Here is an 18,601-nt window from a genome sequence, read left to right on the forward strand (position 1 = left end):
AATGAATTACTGTGCTTTCCCGAGGAATGGACGAGGAAGCTGGGAGTGTGTCAAAAATCACACACACTCACAAACACACACACACACAGTCTCATGTACATATACAGTATAGCCCGATATTATTCGCAGACGTGTTTATAATCAGAAGCTTGTGACGGACAAATTTCACACAAAATTATGACATGCACTGCATTTCCTGTGTGAACTGAAGGCGTGCGCCTTGTAAAATGTTATTTCTTTAACTCCACAAAACATAAAACTCATCAGAATTTACCCCTGCAACAGCGGCATGTTCACAGCTTGAAGCCGAGAGAGAAAGAGAGGTTAAAAAAAAAAAAAAAGCCAGACTTTTCAAAAATGCTGTTCTTTTTCTGGTGGTGGCTCTAAAAGGCTCACTCTGGCAGCGGCATGACTTTGCAGTGCAAATAGAGCACATCCTCAGACTGACCCTTGTGAACCGAGCGGGCGGCTCCACAGAGCGACCCCAGAGCCTGCAGGTCTCAATGCCGCCTCAGTCTCACGCATGACTGGGAGTGACCGAGGCTCAGAGAAGAAGAAGAAGCTCTTAGAGGAGCTCCGGCTCCACGATATGTGTCCAGCCGTGTGTTCAAGTCAAACAAATCATGGCACCAAATGTCCTTAGAAAACATCCTGTATTTTAGCCGTGCTGTCTGTGAGAACAACAAATCCCTTCTTGATTCAAGTAGCTACATTATTTGGGATTATAAGGGCACAAATTGATAATAATGACCCCTCAGACTTGACACTTGTACTTTGTACGCTGTACACAGTGAACGCAGCTGGAACAGGGTCGTCTTAACTCCAGCCAGAGAAGTGAGATATGGAGCTGGCACGACTTGGTTCGAAGAGTCCTGAAACCTGAGGATCCAAAGCAAATGCAACCAACATTAACTTAATTGTTCACGTATGTGCAATGTCTCAGTTGCATGTAAGAAATATCAACGATTAAAGCCCTACGTCATACGTGTGCTGCCATGCTGAGTGACTCATAGTCTTGGTTCTTTTACAGCAGAAGATCATCCTGTTGAAATGATTGAAGCTGGTTGGACTTTAACTGCACATCATGCTCAATCTCTCTGATAGGAAACAGGGAATCAAGAAGTTCAGACTGCGTAGTTGTTGAGGCAGCGAGTCAACTCTAAATCATAGTTTTTCCACCACAATCCTTCGCAGTTGGTGTGAGGTGGTTTTTCTTCTTCACAAGAAGCTGTCTTTGGTTTACGCCAAACATGCTGGAAGTTACTGTGGCCAAACGGCTCTTTTCTCTGATTTATCTGTCCAGATCGCTTTGTTCCAGTAAGCTTTTCGTTCGCCTTTGTGTAATTTGGTTCTCGTGTTTGTTTTGAACCGAAGAAGTCTTTTCCTATAAGTTTTGAATACAGGTCCAATTTGTGGAATCTCCCACTGACTGTAGATGAAGGCACATGACGTCTCACCTCGTGTTTTCAGTTTCAATCAAACTTTTAGTCCTTGACAAATAGACAGTTAATTAAAGATGTATTCTCTTTACATTTCCATCCATCTATTGATTTTCTCGGACTGCGTTGAGCTGGAGTCAATCCCCGTTGACTGATTCATCCTGGACACGTCACCAGTCCATCACAGGGCCAACACACAAAGAGAGGCACAACTCCACACATACAATAGCATCTACAGGCAATTTCAGAGTCACCGATTGACCTAACGGGTTGTATTTTCTCTGGATGTTCCTCTAACTGAAGAAGGATAAGAACATCTCTCTGTCTACACTCTATCCTTCAACCTGAGATCACGCTGCCAGGAGGATGACTGTATATTACAGCTGCCAAAGCTCTCAGGATCATGGAGACATGCGGTACATGTGCCAGTGGCATAAGATCGCCCTGTTAGCTCAAGATCATTCGGAGTGGCAAATTTTTGTGGATGCCCTATGCGACTCTTAGGAGTGATGGGGTTAAGTAAGTCAGCAATTGACTTAACTTGCATGTTTTTGAATTGTGGGATGAGAAAACCATTAAAAGGATAGGTGTTTAGTTGAATGGTGAGTTAAAAGCACTACCGTGACAGTGGACAGATGCAGGTACGTGACATGCACAGTGAGTGATTCGGCGTTGAGCGCTATTCAACATGGCATCGCACAGGTTGTAAACAAAAACGATCAATGCTTCCACCACCAATTAATAAAATAAGAAAATAGATTTTAAAAAAATCTAAGGAGGACGAGGTCCTGGTTGAAGACCTGCAGGCCTATCTGTTTTAGTGATGCTGGATGCTTTTCTACACATTCTCCCACCCTGTGTACTTATTAGTTGCATGCTTATGTTCTTAAATTGTGGTTCACCTGTGTGCTGAAATTGAATTTAGAAACAATAATCAAATCAACACTCCATCTATCTCGACGCACCTTGTGGCTTTGAAAAGAAAATCAATCTCTCTTTGCTGATGAGTTTTCTGCGTTTTTCTCCGCCCCACAAGATTCACCTCCCACCGACTGGATTTAATTGGAAAGTAATGACATTTCTTTTTAAAGAAATGATAGAAGCTTATGAGGATCCTCTCATCGGGGAGATACAGGATAGCCTTATCTCAGTTTGGTGTTGCGGAAGCGTGGAGGGTCCGGATCGGTCCGCTCCAATTCAAACGAGAAATGTCTCGTCCTTTCACAGTGCCCTTGTATGAAATTACCTGGCGTTTATATCAGCTCCACCATCTGGGTCCTATTACCTCAGCAACTGATGAGCCAGTGTAAAATGGTTTCATTTGTCTCTGAGAGAAAAATATTGTGGTTTACCCAGCAGAGGTTATGTTTGTTATATCGGGCTGGTTTATATGCACTTCAAATTGCTCGGATCCCATTCGGCTGTACTCTTCCCCTGGAAAGCTATTTTAAGGCTGATAGCAGAAATGATCATGAAATGTTCGAATTTCCAAGAGAACTAAACAGGAAATATGCCGGTAGCTCTGGTGACAAATCACAAAATTTCTTTCAGATAATCCGCATGGTTTACGGCCAGCATTATGTGTTTTCTCTCAGTATTTAAGGAGTATGCAGTCAAGTCTACAGCTATGCAGATTTAAAGCTGCTATTTGTGGTCTGAAGAATGCATTTTAATACGAAGCAGCTGTTGCATTCAAAGCAGCGGTGGGCTGCATTAGAGCCATGGATGTCATCTGTTTTTGGGGAAAGACAGTTACAGAGTCGGGGTCAAAGAGCCACAGCAACAGGCAGGATGATCCATGACAGCCAGTCAGAAAAACTTTTCCCAGCCTAATGTTAAGTGCCCACAGAAACCATGAAAGAATAATGACAAATGAAATTAAGGGGAAATATCTGAAGTCATACATTTAATATGTCAGCTGTGCCATCACATGCCAGAGCAAGACAAGAAGGAGACATTTCAGTTTAAACTAAAGGCTTTGAGTCCAGTTTTTTCTTCTTTTTTTTTGCTATGTGAGCATTGTTGCTTTATGAGCGGGAACGTCAACCCACTTTGTGCAGACATGAATCATTGGTAGGATCAGTGCAACAATTTCTGCACAGCCTTCTCTTCCAGGGGCGTCCTGAGGCTGATGATTGATGTACATATAAACGCACATTGAGAGCTATTAAATGCATAAATTTATAGACTTAATGGTTAGTTGTTATTTTAGCGAGTGACATCATTTGTGGAATTCATGACCAGAAACATTGAGTTCGATATTATTAAGCATGAAATGTACCAAATAAACACATTGAGACTTGAGGAGACATTTTACATTCATTGGTTTGAGATGTTGTTCACACTTTATTACAGATCTATCATTACAGATATGTTCTTCTCCATACCATATTGTATTCTGCTCTGGCCCTTAAAGTTCATAATGTGTTGTTAAAAAGATCTGAGAAAACAACAATTATGCTATTAAACCCAACAGCTCTTTCCAAATTAGCTTAGTAATACCTCTTTGCACCACAAGATGGTGTCGTGAGACCTATCGTGATTGGTATTTTTTTTTTATTACATAATTTTTTTTCATTTTCGTTCCAGAGAAGTTTCACATTTACACAGCAACATGCTGAAAACGATGTCGTTAACATGTCAGACCACCAGTTGATGCTGTTGGTTGTTTTTGTAATGAAACCACACACACACATGCGCAGAAAACAATACGCTATAAACATTAACAATGGCAGATATAAAACTATCAAGTCCCACTGGATTCGGAGTCATGACACTGGATGCAGCCATTGTTGTTCTTGTTCATCTACTCCAGCATGTACAGAAGAACTATTTGCTCCAGACATGGTGTGCATGTGCAGTGACAGTGGTGTTAAAAAGTTACACCTTATAGCTGTGCACAGGAGCATTTTCAGTGACTCCGAAAACCGTTGTCGTGTAAACAGGCACCCACAACGCAGAAAAAGAAGGAACAATAATCGCAACCTGGTTTTAACTTGTACGCATAATATGCGTATGCATGAACATTTCACAAGGGTGAAGCTTTGTATTCTCAGCCTCTTCTTTCACCATTTCCACATCAAGCTGTCCAATTATTGACGGTTCATTTCATGAGTGCAGATCCATAATGTTGTAACTATCCACCAGCCAAAACACAGAAGCATCTGCAGGTCATATTCCTGCAGATGAAAGTTGATTGAACCGCCCGCCATCTGCGCGTTTTCTCACTCTATAAATCACGTCCGTTTTGTTTCACGATTCTTGACTTGCTGATGTCAAACAGGCGTGTAAAATTAAAGCTCCGCTAATCACATGAGCCTGTTCAATCATCTGATACCTGGGAGAGTGTTTTGTGTTTGTAGTCAAATTCTGCCTACGACACTTAACAATGTGGCACACCAACACACAAATATGTGCACTCATGAAGCACATGATCGTCATGAAACTTTACAGAGTAACGGTTGCATGAAGGAAAGAGTGTACAATCAAGCCATCACTGCCTATAAAGATGCATCGAATGATTTGTAACACGCGCCTCATCACCGCTGTTGTTGCTCCTTTGGTTCAGCCCATCTTGAAAATCACACTGACCTGCAGAGTAATAATGATAAAATCTCATATGGCACATTCAGTCTTTCCCTCACTGCCAGCTGGACTTACTATTAATTATTAACCATTAATGGTAATTGTTGCTGCAGGCAACTAATTTATAAGGACATGATTGTATATGTGACAACAACAATAATACATTGATCACTGCATGCTCGTAAATTTTCTGATCTGACCGTATGTGATATGTGCAAGCCACACTGCATCTAGACTTTAGCTCAAACGCGTGAGCACACGATGCAGTTGGTAAGTTCAGGTGCCTTCACTTTGCACTTTTACTCCATCACATTCTGACGGCCTCAGTAAACAGTTCTTCTGCACACGCGCGAGTAGATAGGCATTAACAACAGGGTTCAAAGTTCAAGGTTTTTTATTTGTCATTTAAGTTGTACTGAGTACAAGAAAAGGAAATAGTGTACTCCTTGGTGAAAAGCAGTGTAAAAACAGGGAATAAATCTATAAACGAGTACAGGTAGATAGAATAAATTAGAAGTAAAATAGTGTTCTCGTCAGTGAAGACCAATATAAAAACAGGACATAAAAGACAGAAAAATACTGCAGGTCGTCAGAAATAAATTTGACAGTCATTTCACACGATAAAGAGCAAAGTGCAGTCAAGGTGCAGACGGTTCTTTGTAGTCATTTTTCATTGCTCATTCAGTACTCTCACTGCCTGGGGGAAGAAACTGTGTAGGAACCCGGTGGTCCTGCATCGGCTGACTCCGGTATCTTTTTCCGGAGGGTAGCAGGGAAAACCGTCCATGAGAAGGGTGGCGAGTGTCCCTGATGATTGCTGCTGCCCTGCTGATGCAGCGTCTCCTAAAAGTGTCCAGCAGCGTTGGGAGTGGGGCACCTATAATCTTGCTGGCTGTTTTCACCACCCTGTTCAGTTGCCGCTTCTCACAGTCAGCGCAGCCGACAAACCAGGAGATGAGGTTGTAGGTCGGGATGCTCTCCACCGTGCTCCCTGTAGAAGGCGGTCAAGTGGATGGTAGGGAGACCAGCCTTCCTCCGGCCCCTGAGCACATGCAGTCTCTCCTGGGCTTTCTTGGTGAGGGCTACAGTGTTGGTGGTGTAGGACAGATCCTCTGTCAGATGAATGCTGAGGAACTTGACACTGCTCACCCTCTCTACCACGGCCCCGTTGATAACAGTATGATTGTGTGTGTTTGTGGATAGTTGCAAACATAAAAACATTTTTTGGGCACAAAAATCGATTTTTGTTTTCTGTGATTTAGTGTTTCGTTGCTCAAGTTCTATTTTTGTGCTCAACATTTCACAAATAGAATCCCATACTTTTCTGAAAAGAGAAAAAAAAAAAGCGATGTGTTTTCACTTGAAATGCTGTTGTGTAAACGATCCCTACAGTGTGAGCGTCGTCTGCACAAATATCCTGCTGCACCAAACTCGGTTTCCAAAAAGTCAATGCTGACCTAAGAATGGCAGGTGTGAAACCACCCTCAATGTTGGGAATGAATTAGCTGTTAGATTAGCTCATGCTTCATGTTAATTCCCTCCCACCATTCATTGGCCTTGTACCCTGCTGTATTCATGAGCCAGACATCTTCATCTGTCTTGATAATTGGGACAGAGAACAGAATGTCCAACCTTTGATTTTGTTCCTTTCATCTCTTGCGTGGCCATCTTTTGCCTATTTGCAGCAGATTATGTGCTGTTGTGCAGCTTATGAACATTATAAAGTCAAATGTGGCCAGAGCATCCAGTACCAGTTCCAAGCAGCGTTGATCACTCGCTGGTAAGTTGTTATAAAACAGCATCAATAAGTGATGTCATTTGAATTCTTCAATCAATCTCTCACTCATCCACCCAAAAACACATTTCTCTTAGTGAGGACATTTTTCACAAGGTTTTGATTTTTCACTTGATTGGTGGCACAGATACAATCTGCTGACAAAGCATAGAGCAGAGGTAACGTTTGTGACATGAATTGTGTGTCAAACGTGGGCAAAATCATACTTACCTGACATGCGTTAATAAGATGAACAAAGGACTCTCTCTCTCTCTTTCTCTCGCCCGGCTGTGAGAGAGGAGACTCATCTGCCCTAGGACTTATATAAGATAAACCTGCTAACCTCAATGACACTAATCTCCGAGACGAGAGGATCACCTTCCCTCCCTGCACTCTCTCACCTTCTCTCTCTCTCTCTCTCTCTCTCTCTCTCTCTCTCTCTCTCTCTCTCTCTCTCTCTCTCACAAGCCCCTCTTTTATGATCAGCTTCATGTCTCTTCCAATCTCCAGTCCTTTTCCACTTTGCTCCCAGTCTTTTCCTCCCACCTTAAGTTCACAGTTGTTGTTTTTTTTCACTCTTTGTTTCCCCACCGCAGTGTGAGCCGAGGTCTAAACTTACAGGCGTCGAGAAATCTTCAAACTGCAGCAATCGGCTCGTCATCGTTTTCTCACTGACCGCTGGTGTTGACACCTTTGTCTGTGTATCTCTTTCGGTTTCTGGTTTCGTTTGGGTTTCCAGTAAGCGCCCGACTATTGTGGGTCAACAGAACAGTGTAACGCTGCGGCTGGGATGTATCAGATTACCTTTTGTTTGAAAACTTTCCCAGCTTATCTCACACATGCTTCACGAGCAGGTGGATGTTGTCACAGCGCGATACATCAACAGCAAATGTAGAATATGATACTGCACGATATTCCTTTCTCTGACGTCGATTTGAGATTTCAAAAACAAGTCACAGTTTGAAATTGAACTAAAATCTAATTATGAGCTGTGTTATTCGATATTGGGTTTTAACGCATGTTGTTCACAGCAGAACAACCTGTAAAGATAAAGACTGAATGATCAATGCATCTTCTTTTCAGTTCCGTAAGTATGAAAAAGTAGGATCAACCTGCACCAATGTTGCACAGATACTACTCGGTAAGGTTCAGATGTGAAAATGACAGAGTTTCAAATTGTTTTAATACTGCATCTCCCGCCTTCCTTGGGTTGATTCTGTCATAACACAGCCACTAGAAAAGGCTAAACCTTTACGTTATGAATACACCGAACCTTAAACAGTCTCAGTTTGCTGCACTGTGTGACATGAATTCATAAATTTGGGAAAGACAGTAAGTTTGTCGCTCTCCTCAAAATCGGCCTGAATACTTCAATATGAATAATAACGTTACTCTGCATGTCATCCACATCCAGCCAACAGAGAATTGTGGCATTTATGTGAATGGAAAAACTTGGAATAGGACTAAAAATAAATGAGTAAGATATCGTTTTGTCTAAAACGGTTTTGTCTATCAGTGAGACTACTGAAGGGGTTCAGTGTGGAACTGAAGCAATGTCCAAATATGAGACCGTTTAAAATGCTGTATATGATTTTCAAAAGGTATGAGGATGAAGAAGGTGTGGCCAATCAATAGGCTATTTTTAGGGGCAAATGTCGAGTCATTTATTTTGGTTATTTCTATTGTTCGTTTCTTTCCTTGCACTGTGTGCTTGTGTGTGGGTACAGGTGTTTCTGTCTGTCTGTAGATACGTATGAATGGACGTGTATGTATATATATTCTATTTACTGCACAGGACACGTGTGTGTGTGTGTGTGTGTGTGTGTGTGTGTGTGTGTGTGTGTGTGTGTGTGTGTGTGTGTGTGTGTGTGTGTGTGTGTGTGTGTGTGTGTGTGTGTACTTTCGGACAAGGGGTGAGAGTAAATAAGTTTTACTTCTTCTCACTCCTTTTCGAATACTCATCTGACGATGTTTTTCTTGATTTATTTTTATATTATTATTACTGTTGTTCATTTATTTATTTATTTGGGAGGAAAACTTTGTTGTTAATTTTCTTTTTTTTTCCTCATTTTTATTTAGTTTTTGTTTTTGTACATTGATATTTGAAATAAACATTTCATTCAATCAATCGTTTTGGTGCAGCGTTGGTGTATTATTGTCACAAATACAAACGAATGAGACATTGTTGTTCCCTGCTGCCTTTCCATTGGTTGTGAGCATCCATAGCTTGTAGTGGTGTAGTTAGGCAGTGCTGTGATATTCTCTTTAAAATAGTATTAGGTGGTCACACAGCCATGACATCGGCTGTCCATGCTCCTGCCTCACGTTCCAATAGAAAAGCACATAATCAAAGACGTCGTCTCGACTGTGGCTAAAACAATGTAAATCTGCATCAGTCGCTACTTCTGATCCCTGTCGTTACTGATACGACGCTCTGCAACTACCATACCGGTTAGTTGCTCAATACTGCTCAGCCATTTGGGAAATTAACTTCATGTTCATTACAATACATTCACTTCTAAGAATGAAATAAATCCATATCTGTTTTGCACCTCACAACTCGTAGCCTGGACCATGATGCAAACTCTTACTGCTTTCGACTCGTTCAGGGCAGCATGTTTGTGCAATGTCATGGATTATGGCATGATCGTTTCTGTCATTTAAGATATTTTTCTCTACTAACGCTTGAGAAAAATATCTTTAGGTTGTTGAGACAAAATGTATTAGTTTGCTACCAAATGTAAGCCGGCTAACTGCTAAGTGTGCTAACTATACGCTTCTACGCTCCAAAGAATTGAAGTCTGCACACGTCACCGACCTTTCTGGAGTGTATAAAACAAACGATCAGACGGACTCGTCATTTCAGCGGGACTTGTAGATTTAACAGGGCCATAAAGCAGAAGGCAGCTGAAGATAATTCAAGGATGAAGCAAGGCTGTTAATGAGTCGATGTCACTCACTGAATTTGGTTATCGTCAAAAAACAAAATTCACGCCTGGTTGAAAAAAAATTAATGTTGATTGTAACCATTCATGTCGGCGCAGCCTGCCGTCGCGTATGAAACATCACGGTCTGTCCAAGTCCAGCAGTGAGTCTGAGCTGATGGACGACTGGCTTCAAGCTGGTTGTTGTTCGGAGGTGTTGACAGCGGTGAAGCAGACCGACGAGGAGGACGGCTTTTTTTTTTTAATTGAGAACGGTTTAGTGGGCTGTGATGTCGGTCCAGCCGCCTGTAACCTGCAGCTGAGTTTCTCTTTATCCGTCCCATGATAGATGTTTCACTACTGTTTGTATAAACTCACAACTCCGGAATTTGGTTACAATCCCAATGTGTGTGTATGTCCTGTGCGCTCTGCTTAGTGTTGTTCCACACTTTTTTGAAGGAGTAAATAACACAATTCTGCAATGTTCCTATTAAAGAACTTTCAGGGAGGCCGTGCCACACTGGAAATTGAAACAGCATGTTACAAATTGGCTGCGGCGGCCATCACTCCTCATCACTCCGGACCGGACTGGAGACTAAACAGGGACCAAGTTTGGTGAAGCTGCCCTCCAAAAGCTTCACCATTTTTCCGTGAATGCTTTTTGTCTGGAAAATGCTCTTCACAGAAAGGGAGGGGGGGTGGTGGTGGTGGTGGGGGTGGTGGTGGGGGGGATCCCTATGAAGCCAGTCTGTGCGGTGGAAAAGCCATCAGAGAGGAGTTGGGACGAGGAGCATTGGAGGATGAATGACAAGGCTCTGAGCTTTCATTTCAAGGTAGACAGGTGAGAATGAAGACGTTCACCGCTTCGCCACCGGCTCGCCGCAGTACGGCGGGAGCCTTTCACGGCTCACACTTCAGACTTGAAATCAACGCTCCCCTTAAATTAAGAGGGCCGCTTCATTTCATCTTGAATCAAGGACCTGTGATTTAGCTCCGTTGGCGCCGTTACCTGACTTCTTTAGGGCAAACCACAGAGTAGATGGGCTCTTATGAGAGGATTAAGTAAAGTCACGGTTGAAATAAAGACAGAGACACAAGACTTTGACAGTAAGCAAATAAATAGTGCTGCTGGCGGCAGCTTGCGTGACTTTGACATCACACTTCAAGGGATTTGTGGCTTTACGTGGATCACATTCAGCCTCAAGTGGTAACAACGTCACGCTTATTTTCTGTCAGATACTGAGACGAATGTCAATGAATGGTCTTGATGAGTGATTTACTGAATCCTGTGTCATTTTTTTTTTTTATCTGAATGGATTGAGAAGAGAACCGCCATTACAACGTCAGGAGCTGGTTTCAAGATTAATGTTAACATTTCCTGCGCAAGTGAGGTGGGATATTGAAGGCCTCCTGTATCGGTCCCTGTCGCCCTCTAAAATAATTAATTGTGTTTTATTTTGCAGGAGGAAACAGACTGAAGAACGGAATATGTACATATATATAAGTGTTTTGGTGAAAAGAAAACGTGTGCGTAATACTTTATGTCGATCAACTGTTCCATTTTGGTTGTTTTTTTTGTTCTCAAATGTTCTGTCGAGAGGGCCTACGTGCTGTTTCGCGTCTTCCATATCAAGTCTTTTTGTCACCTTATGGCAGAACTGCCCATTTGCACATGTCTACTTGGATAAACTCCCTGAAATGCATTGCCAGAGACGTTCAGAGATTTCTGCGCCGCAAATCTGTTCACTGCGTTCCAATTTTTCATCAGATGATCAATTGATCTACATTATCTATTGTTCAGCATTTCATTTGATTGAAGGGTTTCCACTGCACACGAGAGCCCCCCCAGGTTAGTCTCACCACACTGATGATGTATTGTTGCAATAGGAATCCTTCCCCCTGCCCCCATATCATACACTTTTTTTCGTTTTTCTTTTGAAAAGCATCAAGTTTGGAAGGATTCATCCCCTGAGGCGACGTTTAAGATGAGATAAGATGAGATGAGATAAGACATTCTTGTCTCCTTGGCGAAAATGTTCCTGAACAAACAAGAGTAGTAATTCACATTAAGGATTTTCTTAAATTCTTAAGATGAGATTTTATCAGCCAAGTTCCAGCAGCTCCTGATAAATTATTGTAAATGATAAAAGCAATTAATTTCTCTTGTCTTCTTCTGAAGCAAATGTATTTTGTGACAGAATTTGAAAGGAAACAGCAGAGGCGACAATTGACCTGCACATTACTTGATTAGCATGTACACAATCATGATTTTGATCTGAAATCGATTGAAATATAGGAATCGCATTTTATATAAATTGTGTAAAATATAATCTCTTGGGACTGAGGGTGATTATTGGTGCTATGGCCTGGGTGTGGACATTATCTGATTTATACACATATAATGTTTTTCTTTTCGTTGGTATTGAAGAGGAATTTCCCAATTTTTCAAATGAAATGTCCTTAAAACGTCTGAGTGAAACAGGATAAAATTGCTTATTTGTTATTGTATCCACGCTTCACTTCAGTCTTCAGATGAATATGTTCTATTTGTTCTTTCTTAGCAGCGCTACTGCTCATGATTTTGATCCATTATATTATATTACATGGCCTATTTGGCCTGTCATTTATTCATCACCCTTCGGAAGAGCATTTTCCTCTATGCCACTGATGGACGTAAGCTGCTCTTGAAATAATAACATAGAGGGTTGACTGTTTTTTCAGAAGAAATAATTTAATTTTCGATAACAGTTAAAGATACAACAGTGGCATAAATCTAAAATGATTTAAGACTGTGTTCTCACATTTTTTTCCAAGAGTAGCCATGTAAATCCCAGAGAGTTATTGCTCACAGTCATGGCTCATCGTGTCTGTACTGGCCATAAAGAGGACTCTTCCTAAAGGTGTTTCAAGGTTAGTAATGGGGGATAAAAGCTAGTCACTCTTTCCAAAGTTCACCTGAAGATAAAAATGGAGTGGTAGCAGTTGGAGGTAGTCATATCAAGCTGCTGTCCTTCAGAGCTTCTGTGTCCAAATAGAAGCAGGGTTTGAAAAACACTGGGGGAAAAAAAAACCAACAAAAACCAACATGCTACTGTGGGCATGTGTCTGTGCATGCATCCCTGTTTAGCCTCCACCTGCCAATCATTCCGTTGACGGCTCAGATTAATGAGCCGTAAATGCGCTTAAGTGAAGGCAATAATGCCCTGATCATATCAGCTATATATAGCACTCTGTCGAGCAGGGGATCTCTTACTCATTGTATGTTTCCCTCTCTAGATCCCTCGGTATCTAGGCCAGTTTGTCATGTGATCCGTGTGACCGTCGGCTTTGTTGTGACGAGTTTTATTTCGGTCTGACAAACAAAGTTGGACTCTGGTCACCGCTGCATCGTGGCTGCATTTCTGTGAGAGGGATGGTAATGGAGGGAATTTGATGAGCAGGCAAAGACATTCACTCTACAAAAGCAATAAAGTCCCTTTTTTGGAAGGGGGTGCAAACCCCCCCACCCACCCCGCATACAACAACAGCTCTTTCTGGCAGCAGCAGGCCCGTTCTGGACTAGTTTGTCTCTGGCTGGGCCCATCGGGCCCAGCAGGCCGCTCTCAGAATGAACGAGCCAGCGTATGACTCACATCAGTGTAAAGAGACACTGCGACTCGTCTGTGAAAGAAAGAAAAAAGAACAAGAAAAGAAAGAAATCTGAAGTTAATGTACAAATGAGCAATTTCTCATGCTTGGCTTAGAAGGTTTCTGTCTGGACCAAAGCGGGGTAGTAAACTTGATTTAGGCTCCGATGAATAACGAGAAACATTACAAATCTGGTTTTCAGATATTTTATTGAAGAAAACATCTTTAACCTTTTGACCCATTGGACACATAACATATTATAGCAAAAAAAGCTATCGAGAACATATCCTTTGAAGCCCGATCACAGATTCAACAGCACCGCAACACCTGCGGTGTCTGATACATTTATAAAAATAACAATCATAAAAAATATAATATACATGACGAGGATCTTTTTTCTCTCTTTTGCTTTTTTGTCCAACGCATGATTTGCAAAAAAAAAAACAAAAACAAAAAACAAACAAAAAAAAAAACTGCATGAAGAACAGACATCTGAGACGGCGCATTACAAGACGATGCAGTAACCCACAATCTCTAACCGACAGGCACGAACACTAAATCGACAGGCGGACTGCAGCGAGCTCGCTCGTCGGCCGTGAGGACTTCACTGAGTATAAAAATGGCGAAACACGCTGCCTGCACAGTTCAAGCCGAGGTGAGAGTCATCGAGAGGAAAACAACTGAACGGAGCAGCTGTGAGAGACAAGAGGACGAGAGCTGCTTGTTGAAGTTGAGGGCCGAACCTGCCTCCTCACGCTCGGAGATCACCTTGTTTCTACCTGCCTTCATAAAGCTCGCAATGATATAAGTGTGCTGTGAAAGCTGCTAGCGCGTAATCGTATATATCTGTACAATTGAATAAAGCTGTTAAAAAAAAGAAGAAAAAAAAAGAACTGTTAAAGTAGCCTCGCAGATGAAAGATATGGTGCAACTTAAAGATTCTCCTGGAGCTGCTGTGAGTGTGGTTTTCTTCACTTTCCACTTTTACTTGATAATGAAATGATTAAAACAAACTAAAAACAAAAAAGAAATTAAATCACAACAAATGACACCAGAGTGTTTTGAGCTGCAGGACCGTCTGTCAGGTTGTAATCTGACCTCACCGGAGACCGTGTATACAGTAAAGCACAGTAGCCCTCCAGAGACAAACCCCATCACCAGCTGCACCCATCTCTCCAGACCGACTCGCTCGCGCCCCCTCTGGCTCTCAACCACCGTGCATTTTCCTTACTCCCGACCACCGTATTATTTGGCACTGCGTTTTCTCTTTTTTCTGAAGTCTGAGCAGTGTGCCTGGAGAGAAAACCCTTAGATCAGGTTCAAGCCCTTCAGCAGCAGCTGAGGAATTCCCTGCAAGGGTGCTACAGCAAACAGTGTCTCATCATCTGAGGTGTCTCCTCAAATATGCTTCTACTGTAGGATGAACACACACACACACACACACACACACACACACATGCACACACACTCTCACACACACACACACAGGCTGTGTTGAAATGTGGGGGGGGGGGGGGGGGGGGGGCTCTCCATTAACCTCACCTGTCTCTGTCTCTTATCTACTATTTATGATTTACCTCTCAGAGTTAAGAATGGAGAAAAATATGCAGGAAACACTGATTTTGTTTTGTAGTTTTGATTGATAATCAGACAATTTGACCTCTGTCACAACAGCAAAATCAATCAGAGACAATATAACACCACTCAGGAGGGGACTTCCACACAAAATATATGAACCTTGGAAAAAAAAAAGAAAGATCAATCGTACATATGACTGCTACATTGCTGGAAAATCCACAGTAATGCATGGTGCTTTTTTTTTTCCTTTTCTTTTTTATCCAAACACTGTGCATGATTTCACAAAATACATTCACAAGGGTGCTGCTGTCCTGTGTGCCTCACTACAAACAGAGTGGGGGTCATATGGCCTGCTCATTCTTTTTTCTGCCTGCTGAGAGGCAATAGGCACTTATAAACACACTTATGTTCACATATACAAATAAACATTACAATAGCTTCAATTTTTTTTTTTTCATGATTTATTTTTTTTTTTTAACCCCTCCCGTTAAAATCGGGTTTTAAAATTACAAACGATTCAAAAAAAAAAAAAAAAAATCTTTGGTCTGCAAACAACCAGAATCATTTTCAAAACGTGAGGCGAAGATGTCAGTTTGTTATCGGCATCTTGCCTCAGTTCAGCTGGTCCAGGGTGCTGATTTTCAAGCCCTGCACACACATCGTGTGTGTGTGTGTGTGTGTGTGTGTGTGTGTGTGTGTGTGTGTGTGTGTGTGTGGAGGTTGAAACGGAGCTACACACAGACACACACACAGACAGACAGACAGACAGACAGACAGACAGACAGACACACACACACACAGACACACACACACACACACACAGCCCTGAAAGTTTTGCTGGAGTAGCTGTCAACTTCAGGACTCTGCTGCAGCCCCTCCGTCGACTGCATGAACATGCTGGCGAATCAGTTTGTGACAGGTTCAACGAGTCTGGATGACAGTTCCACCGCTCACATTCGAGGCCGTCACACAGTTGCGTTTCCCCTTTCAAAATTAGTTTTTTCCAAAAACTGGTCGGCCTTGTGGCGGGATCGGGTGGCTTTCCGAGGAATGTGAGACATTCACAATGATGCATACACTTGGAGTGGAAAGCCAACTCTTAACTTTTCATACTCAACGTATGAACACCAACAGAAGCTTTGATGCAAAACATTAAACAGAGGCCTCCTTCCTTCTGTCAGCTGTTGAGCACGGTGCAGGATCTGAGGACACCAGTATGCCGCTGACTCCTGTTTAAAGAAAGCACACACTCTGGCCCTCCTCTTTCCATGTGGGCTGGCTCAGTTACACGGCAGCCAGGTGGAGTACGCAGGCTGCTGGCAGGCGAACACTGGCTGTACCTGAGCTATGTAGTAGTTACTGAAGTTGCCATCTGCCACATAAGGAGCAGGTTGGTAGTAACATGTAACATTGGCCACGTTGGGGATGACGTTCTGCTCGGCGAGCACGCGCACCGCCAGCATGGCGATGAGGCCCAGGGTCTGCCGCCTCTCGTGGCCCATCAGACACACCGTGCTCTCGTTGACCACCCCATGGAGGGTCATCAGGTAGTCATACTTGCGGTCCTCCAGGCCCACGAAGTGGTTCTGCAGGTAGGACTCCAGCTTGCGCTGCTGCTCGCCGATATCGGGGAAGTCGATGAAGAAGCGTGAGCACATGTATCGCTGCAGGGACTTCATCTCGGACTCCGACGCCGCCCTGAAGCCCCTCACCAGAAGGTGGCAGTACTTCAGAAGACCCCCGCCTCGGATCTCCTCCGGGTTCCGGGTGCAGATGATCTTGTGGCGAAGGTGGTCGAGGGCCTCGCCGAAGTCTCCGTACACGCTCTCCCCCATGATGGTGGGGTGGAAGGTCTCGGCCATGGGGTTCTCCGAGCACTCATAGAACAGCAGCAGGGAGTCCAGTTTTATCTGGAAAGAGTCGACGCTGAACTCGAACTGCCGCCGGAGGGAGTCCACGAACTTCAGCTCCACATTCTTCCCCCTGTTGTTAGACAGGGAAATGAGACTCCAGCGGTCCGAGTCGTTGCACACCTTCACCATCTTTTGCACGTAGGCCTCCTGTTTGTGTGTGTAATGCAGAAAAAGAGAGAAACACTGAGTACATTTGCAGGACCAGGTACACTTACATAAGACTCAAGATTGCAGTACAAAACTGAATTATATATTTTCTACAAGCAAACATATCAGCAGTGCATCTAAGTCTTATTAATTAATGCTACTGTCCCCAGTATTAAAGACTGCACAATGTGCTTATATGAGAGCTCGTGGTTGAGCTCAGATCCCTTTCAAATTGGTTTAACTAAATCCTCTTAACTACAGAAAACCAACATTTTACTAGCACTAAACTAATCTAATTGCACATTAAGCTGTGCGTAATGGTCGTTAAGTCGAATTGGTACAAATGCAATTAATCTTATCAAATATCTAAAAGTAAACAACGGAACAAACAAACAAACAAACAAAGATTGCAGGATGAGAGTACCTTTAACGTTAGCGGGGTTATTTTCTCTTTATTCACACAGTCGGGTAAAAAATCCAGGAGACAGTCCAAAACTATGTCCTTCACAGTCTGGAAATCACTTTCACCTTTCATATCTGCGCAAAATATGAGGTCTAGGTCCTTATAGCCCAGTCCGCTATCCCCGTGCAGAATGTGGCTGGCTGCGGAGCCGTTTAACCGCACATCCCGCACGTGGATCTGCTTCTCCTCCATCCGACTTCGCACCACTTTAACGATCTGCCGCGGCTGCATCTCTAAAGTGGGGAAGTTTCCGCGGCCGTGGATCGGGATGGTCTCCGTCAGGATGGCGTCCAGCCGTTGCACTTGCTCCCAGCTGAGGACACTGACGTTGCTGCCTTCAGTGTCCGACTTAAAGCTGGTGGTGGAGCTGCTGTCGTCCTCTGACATGGTGACAAAAAAAAAAAAGTCCCGAGGAATTCAAATAAGAATATAGATATTTTTTTTATATCACGTCGGATCCGTTGACGCGTCTTTACGCACGGATTTTGTGAAGAAGGTTTAAAGTTATTTCTTCAGCATCTGGACTCTCGGTGTTGGAAATCGTCTGAATGGACTATAAACATGTTGTTTTTTTTGTTTTTTTTAGAAAAAGAAAATCGTTGATAATCGGAATAATTGTGGCAGGTCGCGTAATAAGCCGTCGGTTGGAGATCCGGTGGGCCAGTGGCGCAGCAGTGGAGCTGAAGTAAAACCAGTCAACAGAAGCGTGCAGGAGACCGATCCCTAAACTTTCTCCTCTCTCTCTCTCTCTCTCTCTCTCTCTCTCTCTCTGTGCCTTTATTGCATCCGTCCCGGTGCTGCTTGTCAATGCGTCCGAGAGCCGCGCATCACAGTCTTTGAAGGTCGCAGATGATCCAGGAGGGGGTTTGCTTTTCCGTCTGTGACTCCATCGCCCAAAGGCACGCCTATGATTTTATGAATTTGCATGAATAAGCTGCTCCTCGAGTCGCACTTTGGCACAGTCCTCCCTCCGATGATCAGCCCCTCAGAGGAATCTTCTAGAGTCTTCCTTCTTCTTCTTTTTTCACGCGCAGATCCTCCTACATAATTTTATCCTTCCGCTCGCCAAGAAATAATCTCCCGATAATGCAACGTGTGTGCGCGCGCGCGCGCTGAGGAAATCCAGCTTGCTTTCTCCGACTTTTGTTTAG

General features: G+C 43.1%; 1 protein-coding gene across 1 annotated transcript; it reads right to left on the minus strand.

The window, feature by feature from the left end:
* Positions 1-13,554: 13,554 nt before the first annotated feature.
* Positions 13,555-18,289, minus strand: tent5aa (terminal nucleotidyltransferase 5Aa). Its single transcript, XM_080470963.1, has 2 exons — positions 17,412-18,289; positions 13,555-16,987 (listed from the first exon to the last, which is right to left on the minus strand). The coding sequence occupies exons 1-2, from the start codon at positions 17,835-17,837 to the stop codon at positions 16,208-16,210; spliced, it is 1,206 nt and encodes a 401-aa protein (XP_080327089.1). The 5' UTR covers positions 17,838-18,289; the 3' UTR covers positions 13,555-16,207.
* Positions 18,290-18,601: the final 312 nt, after the last annotated feature.

The sequence above is a fragment of the Lipophrys pholis genome (genome assembly GCF_963383615.2).
Source record: "Lipophrys pholis genome assembly, chromosome: 9".
Taxonomy (NCBI): domain Eukaryota; kingdom Metazoa; phylum Chordata; class Actinopteri; order Blenniiformes; family Blenniidae; genus Lipophrys; species Lipophrys pholis.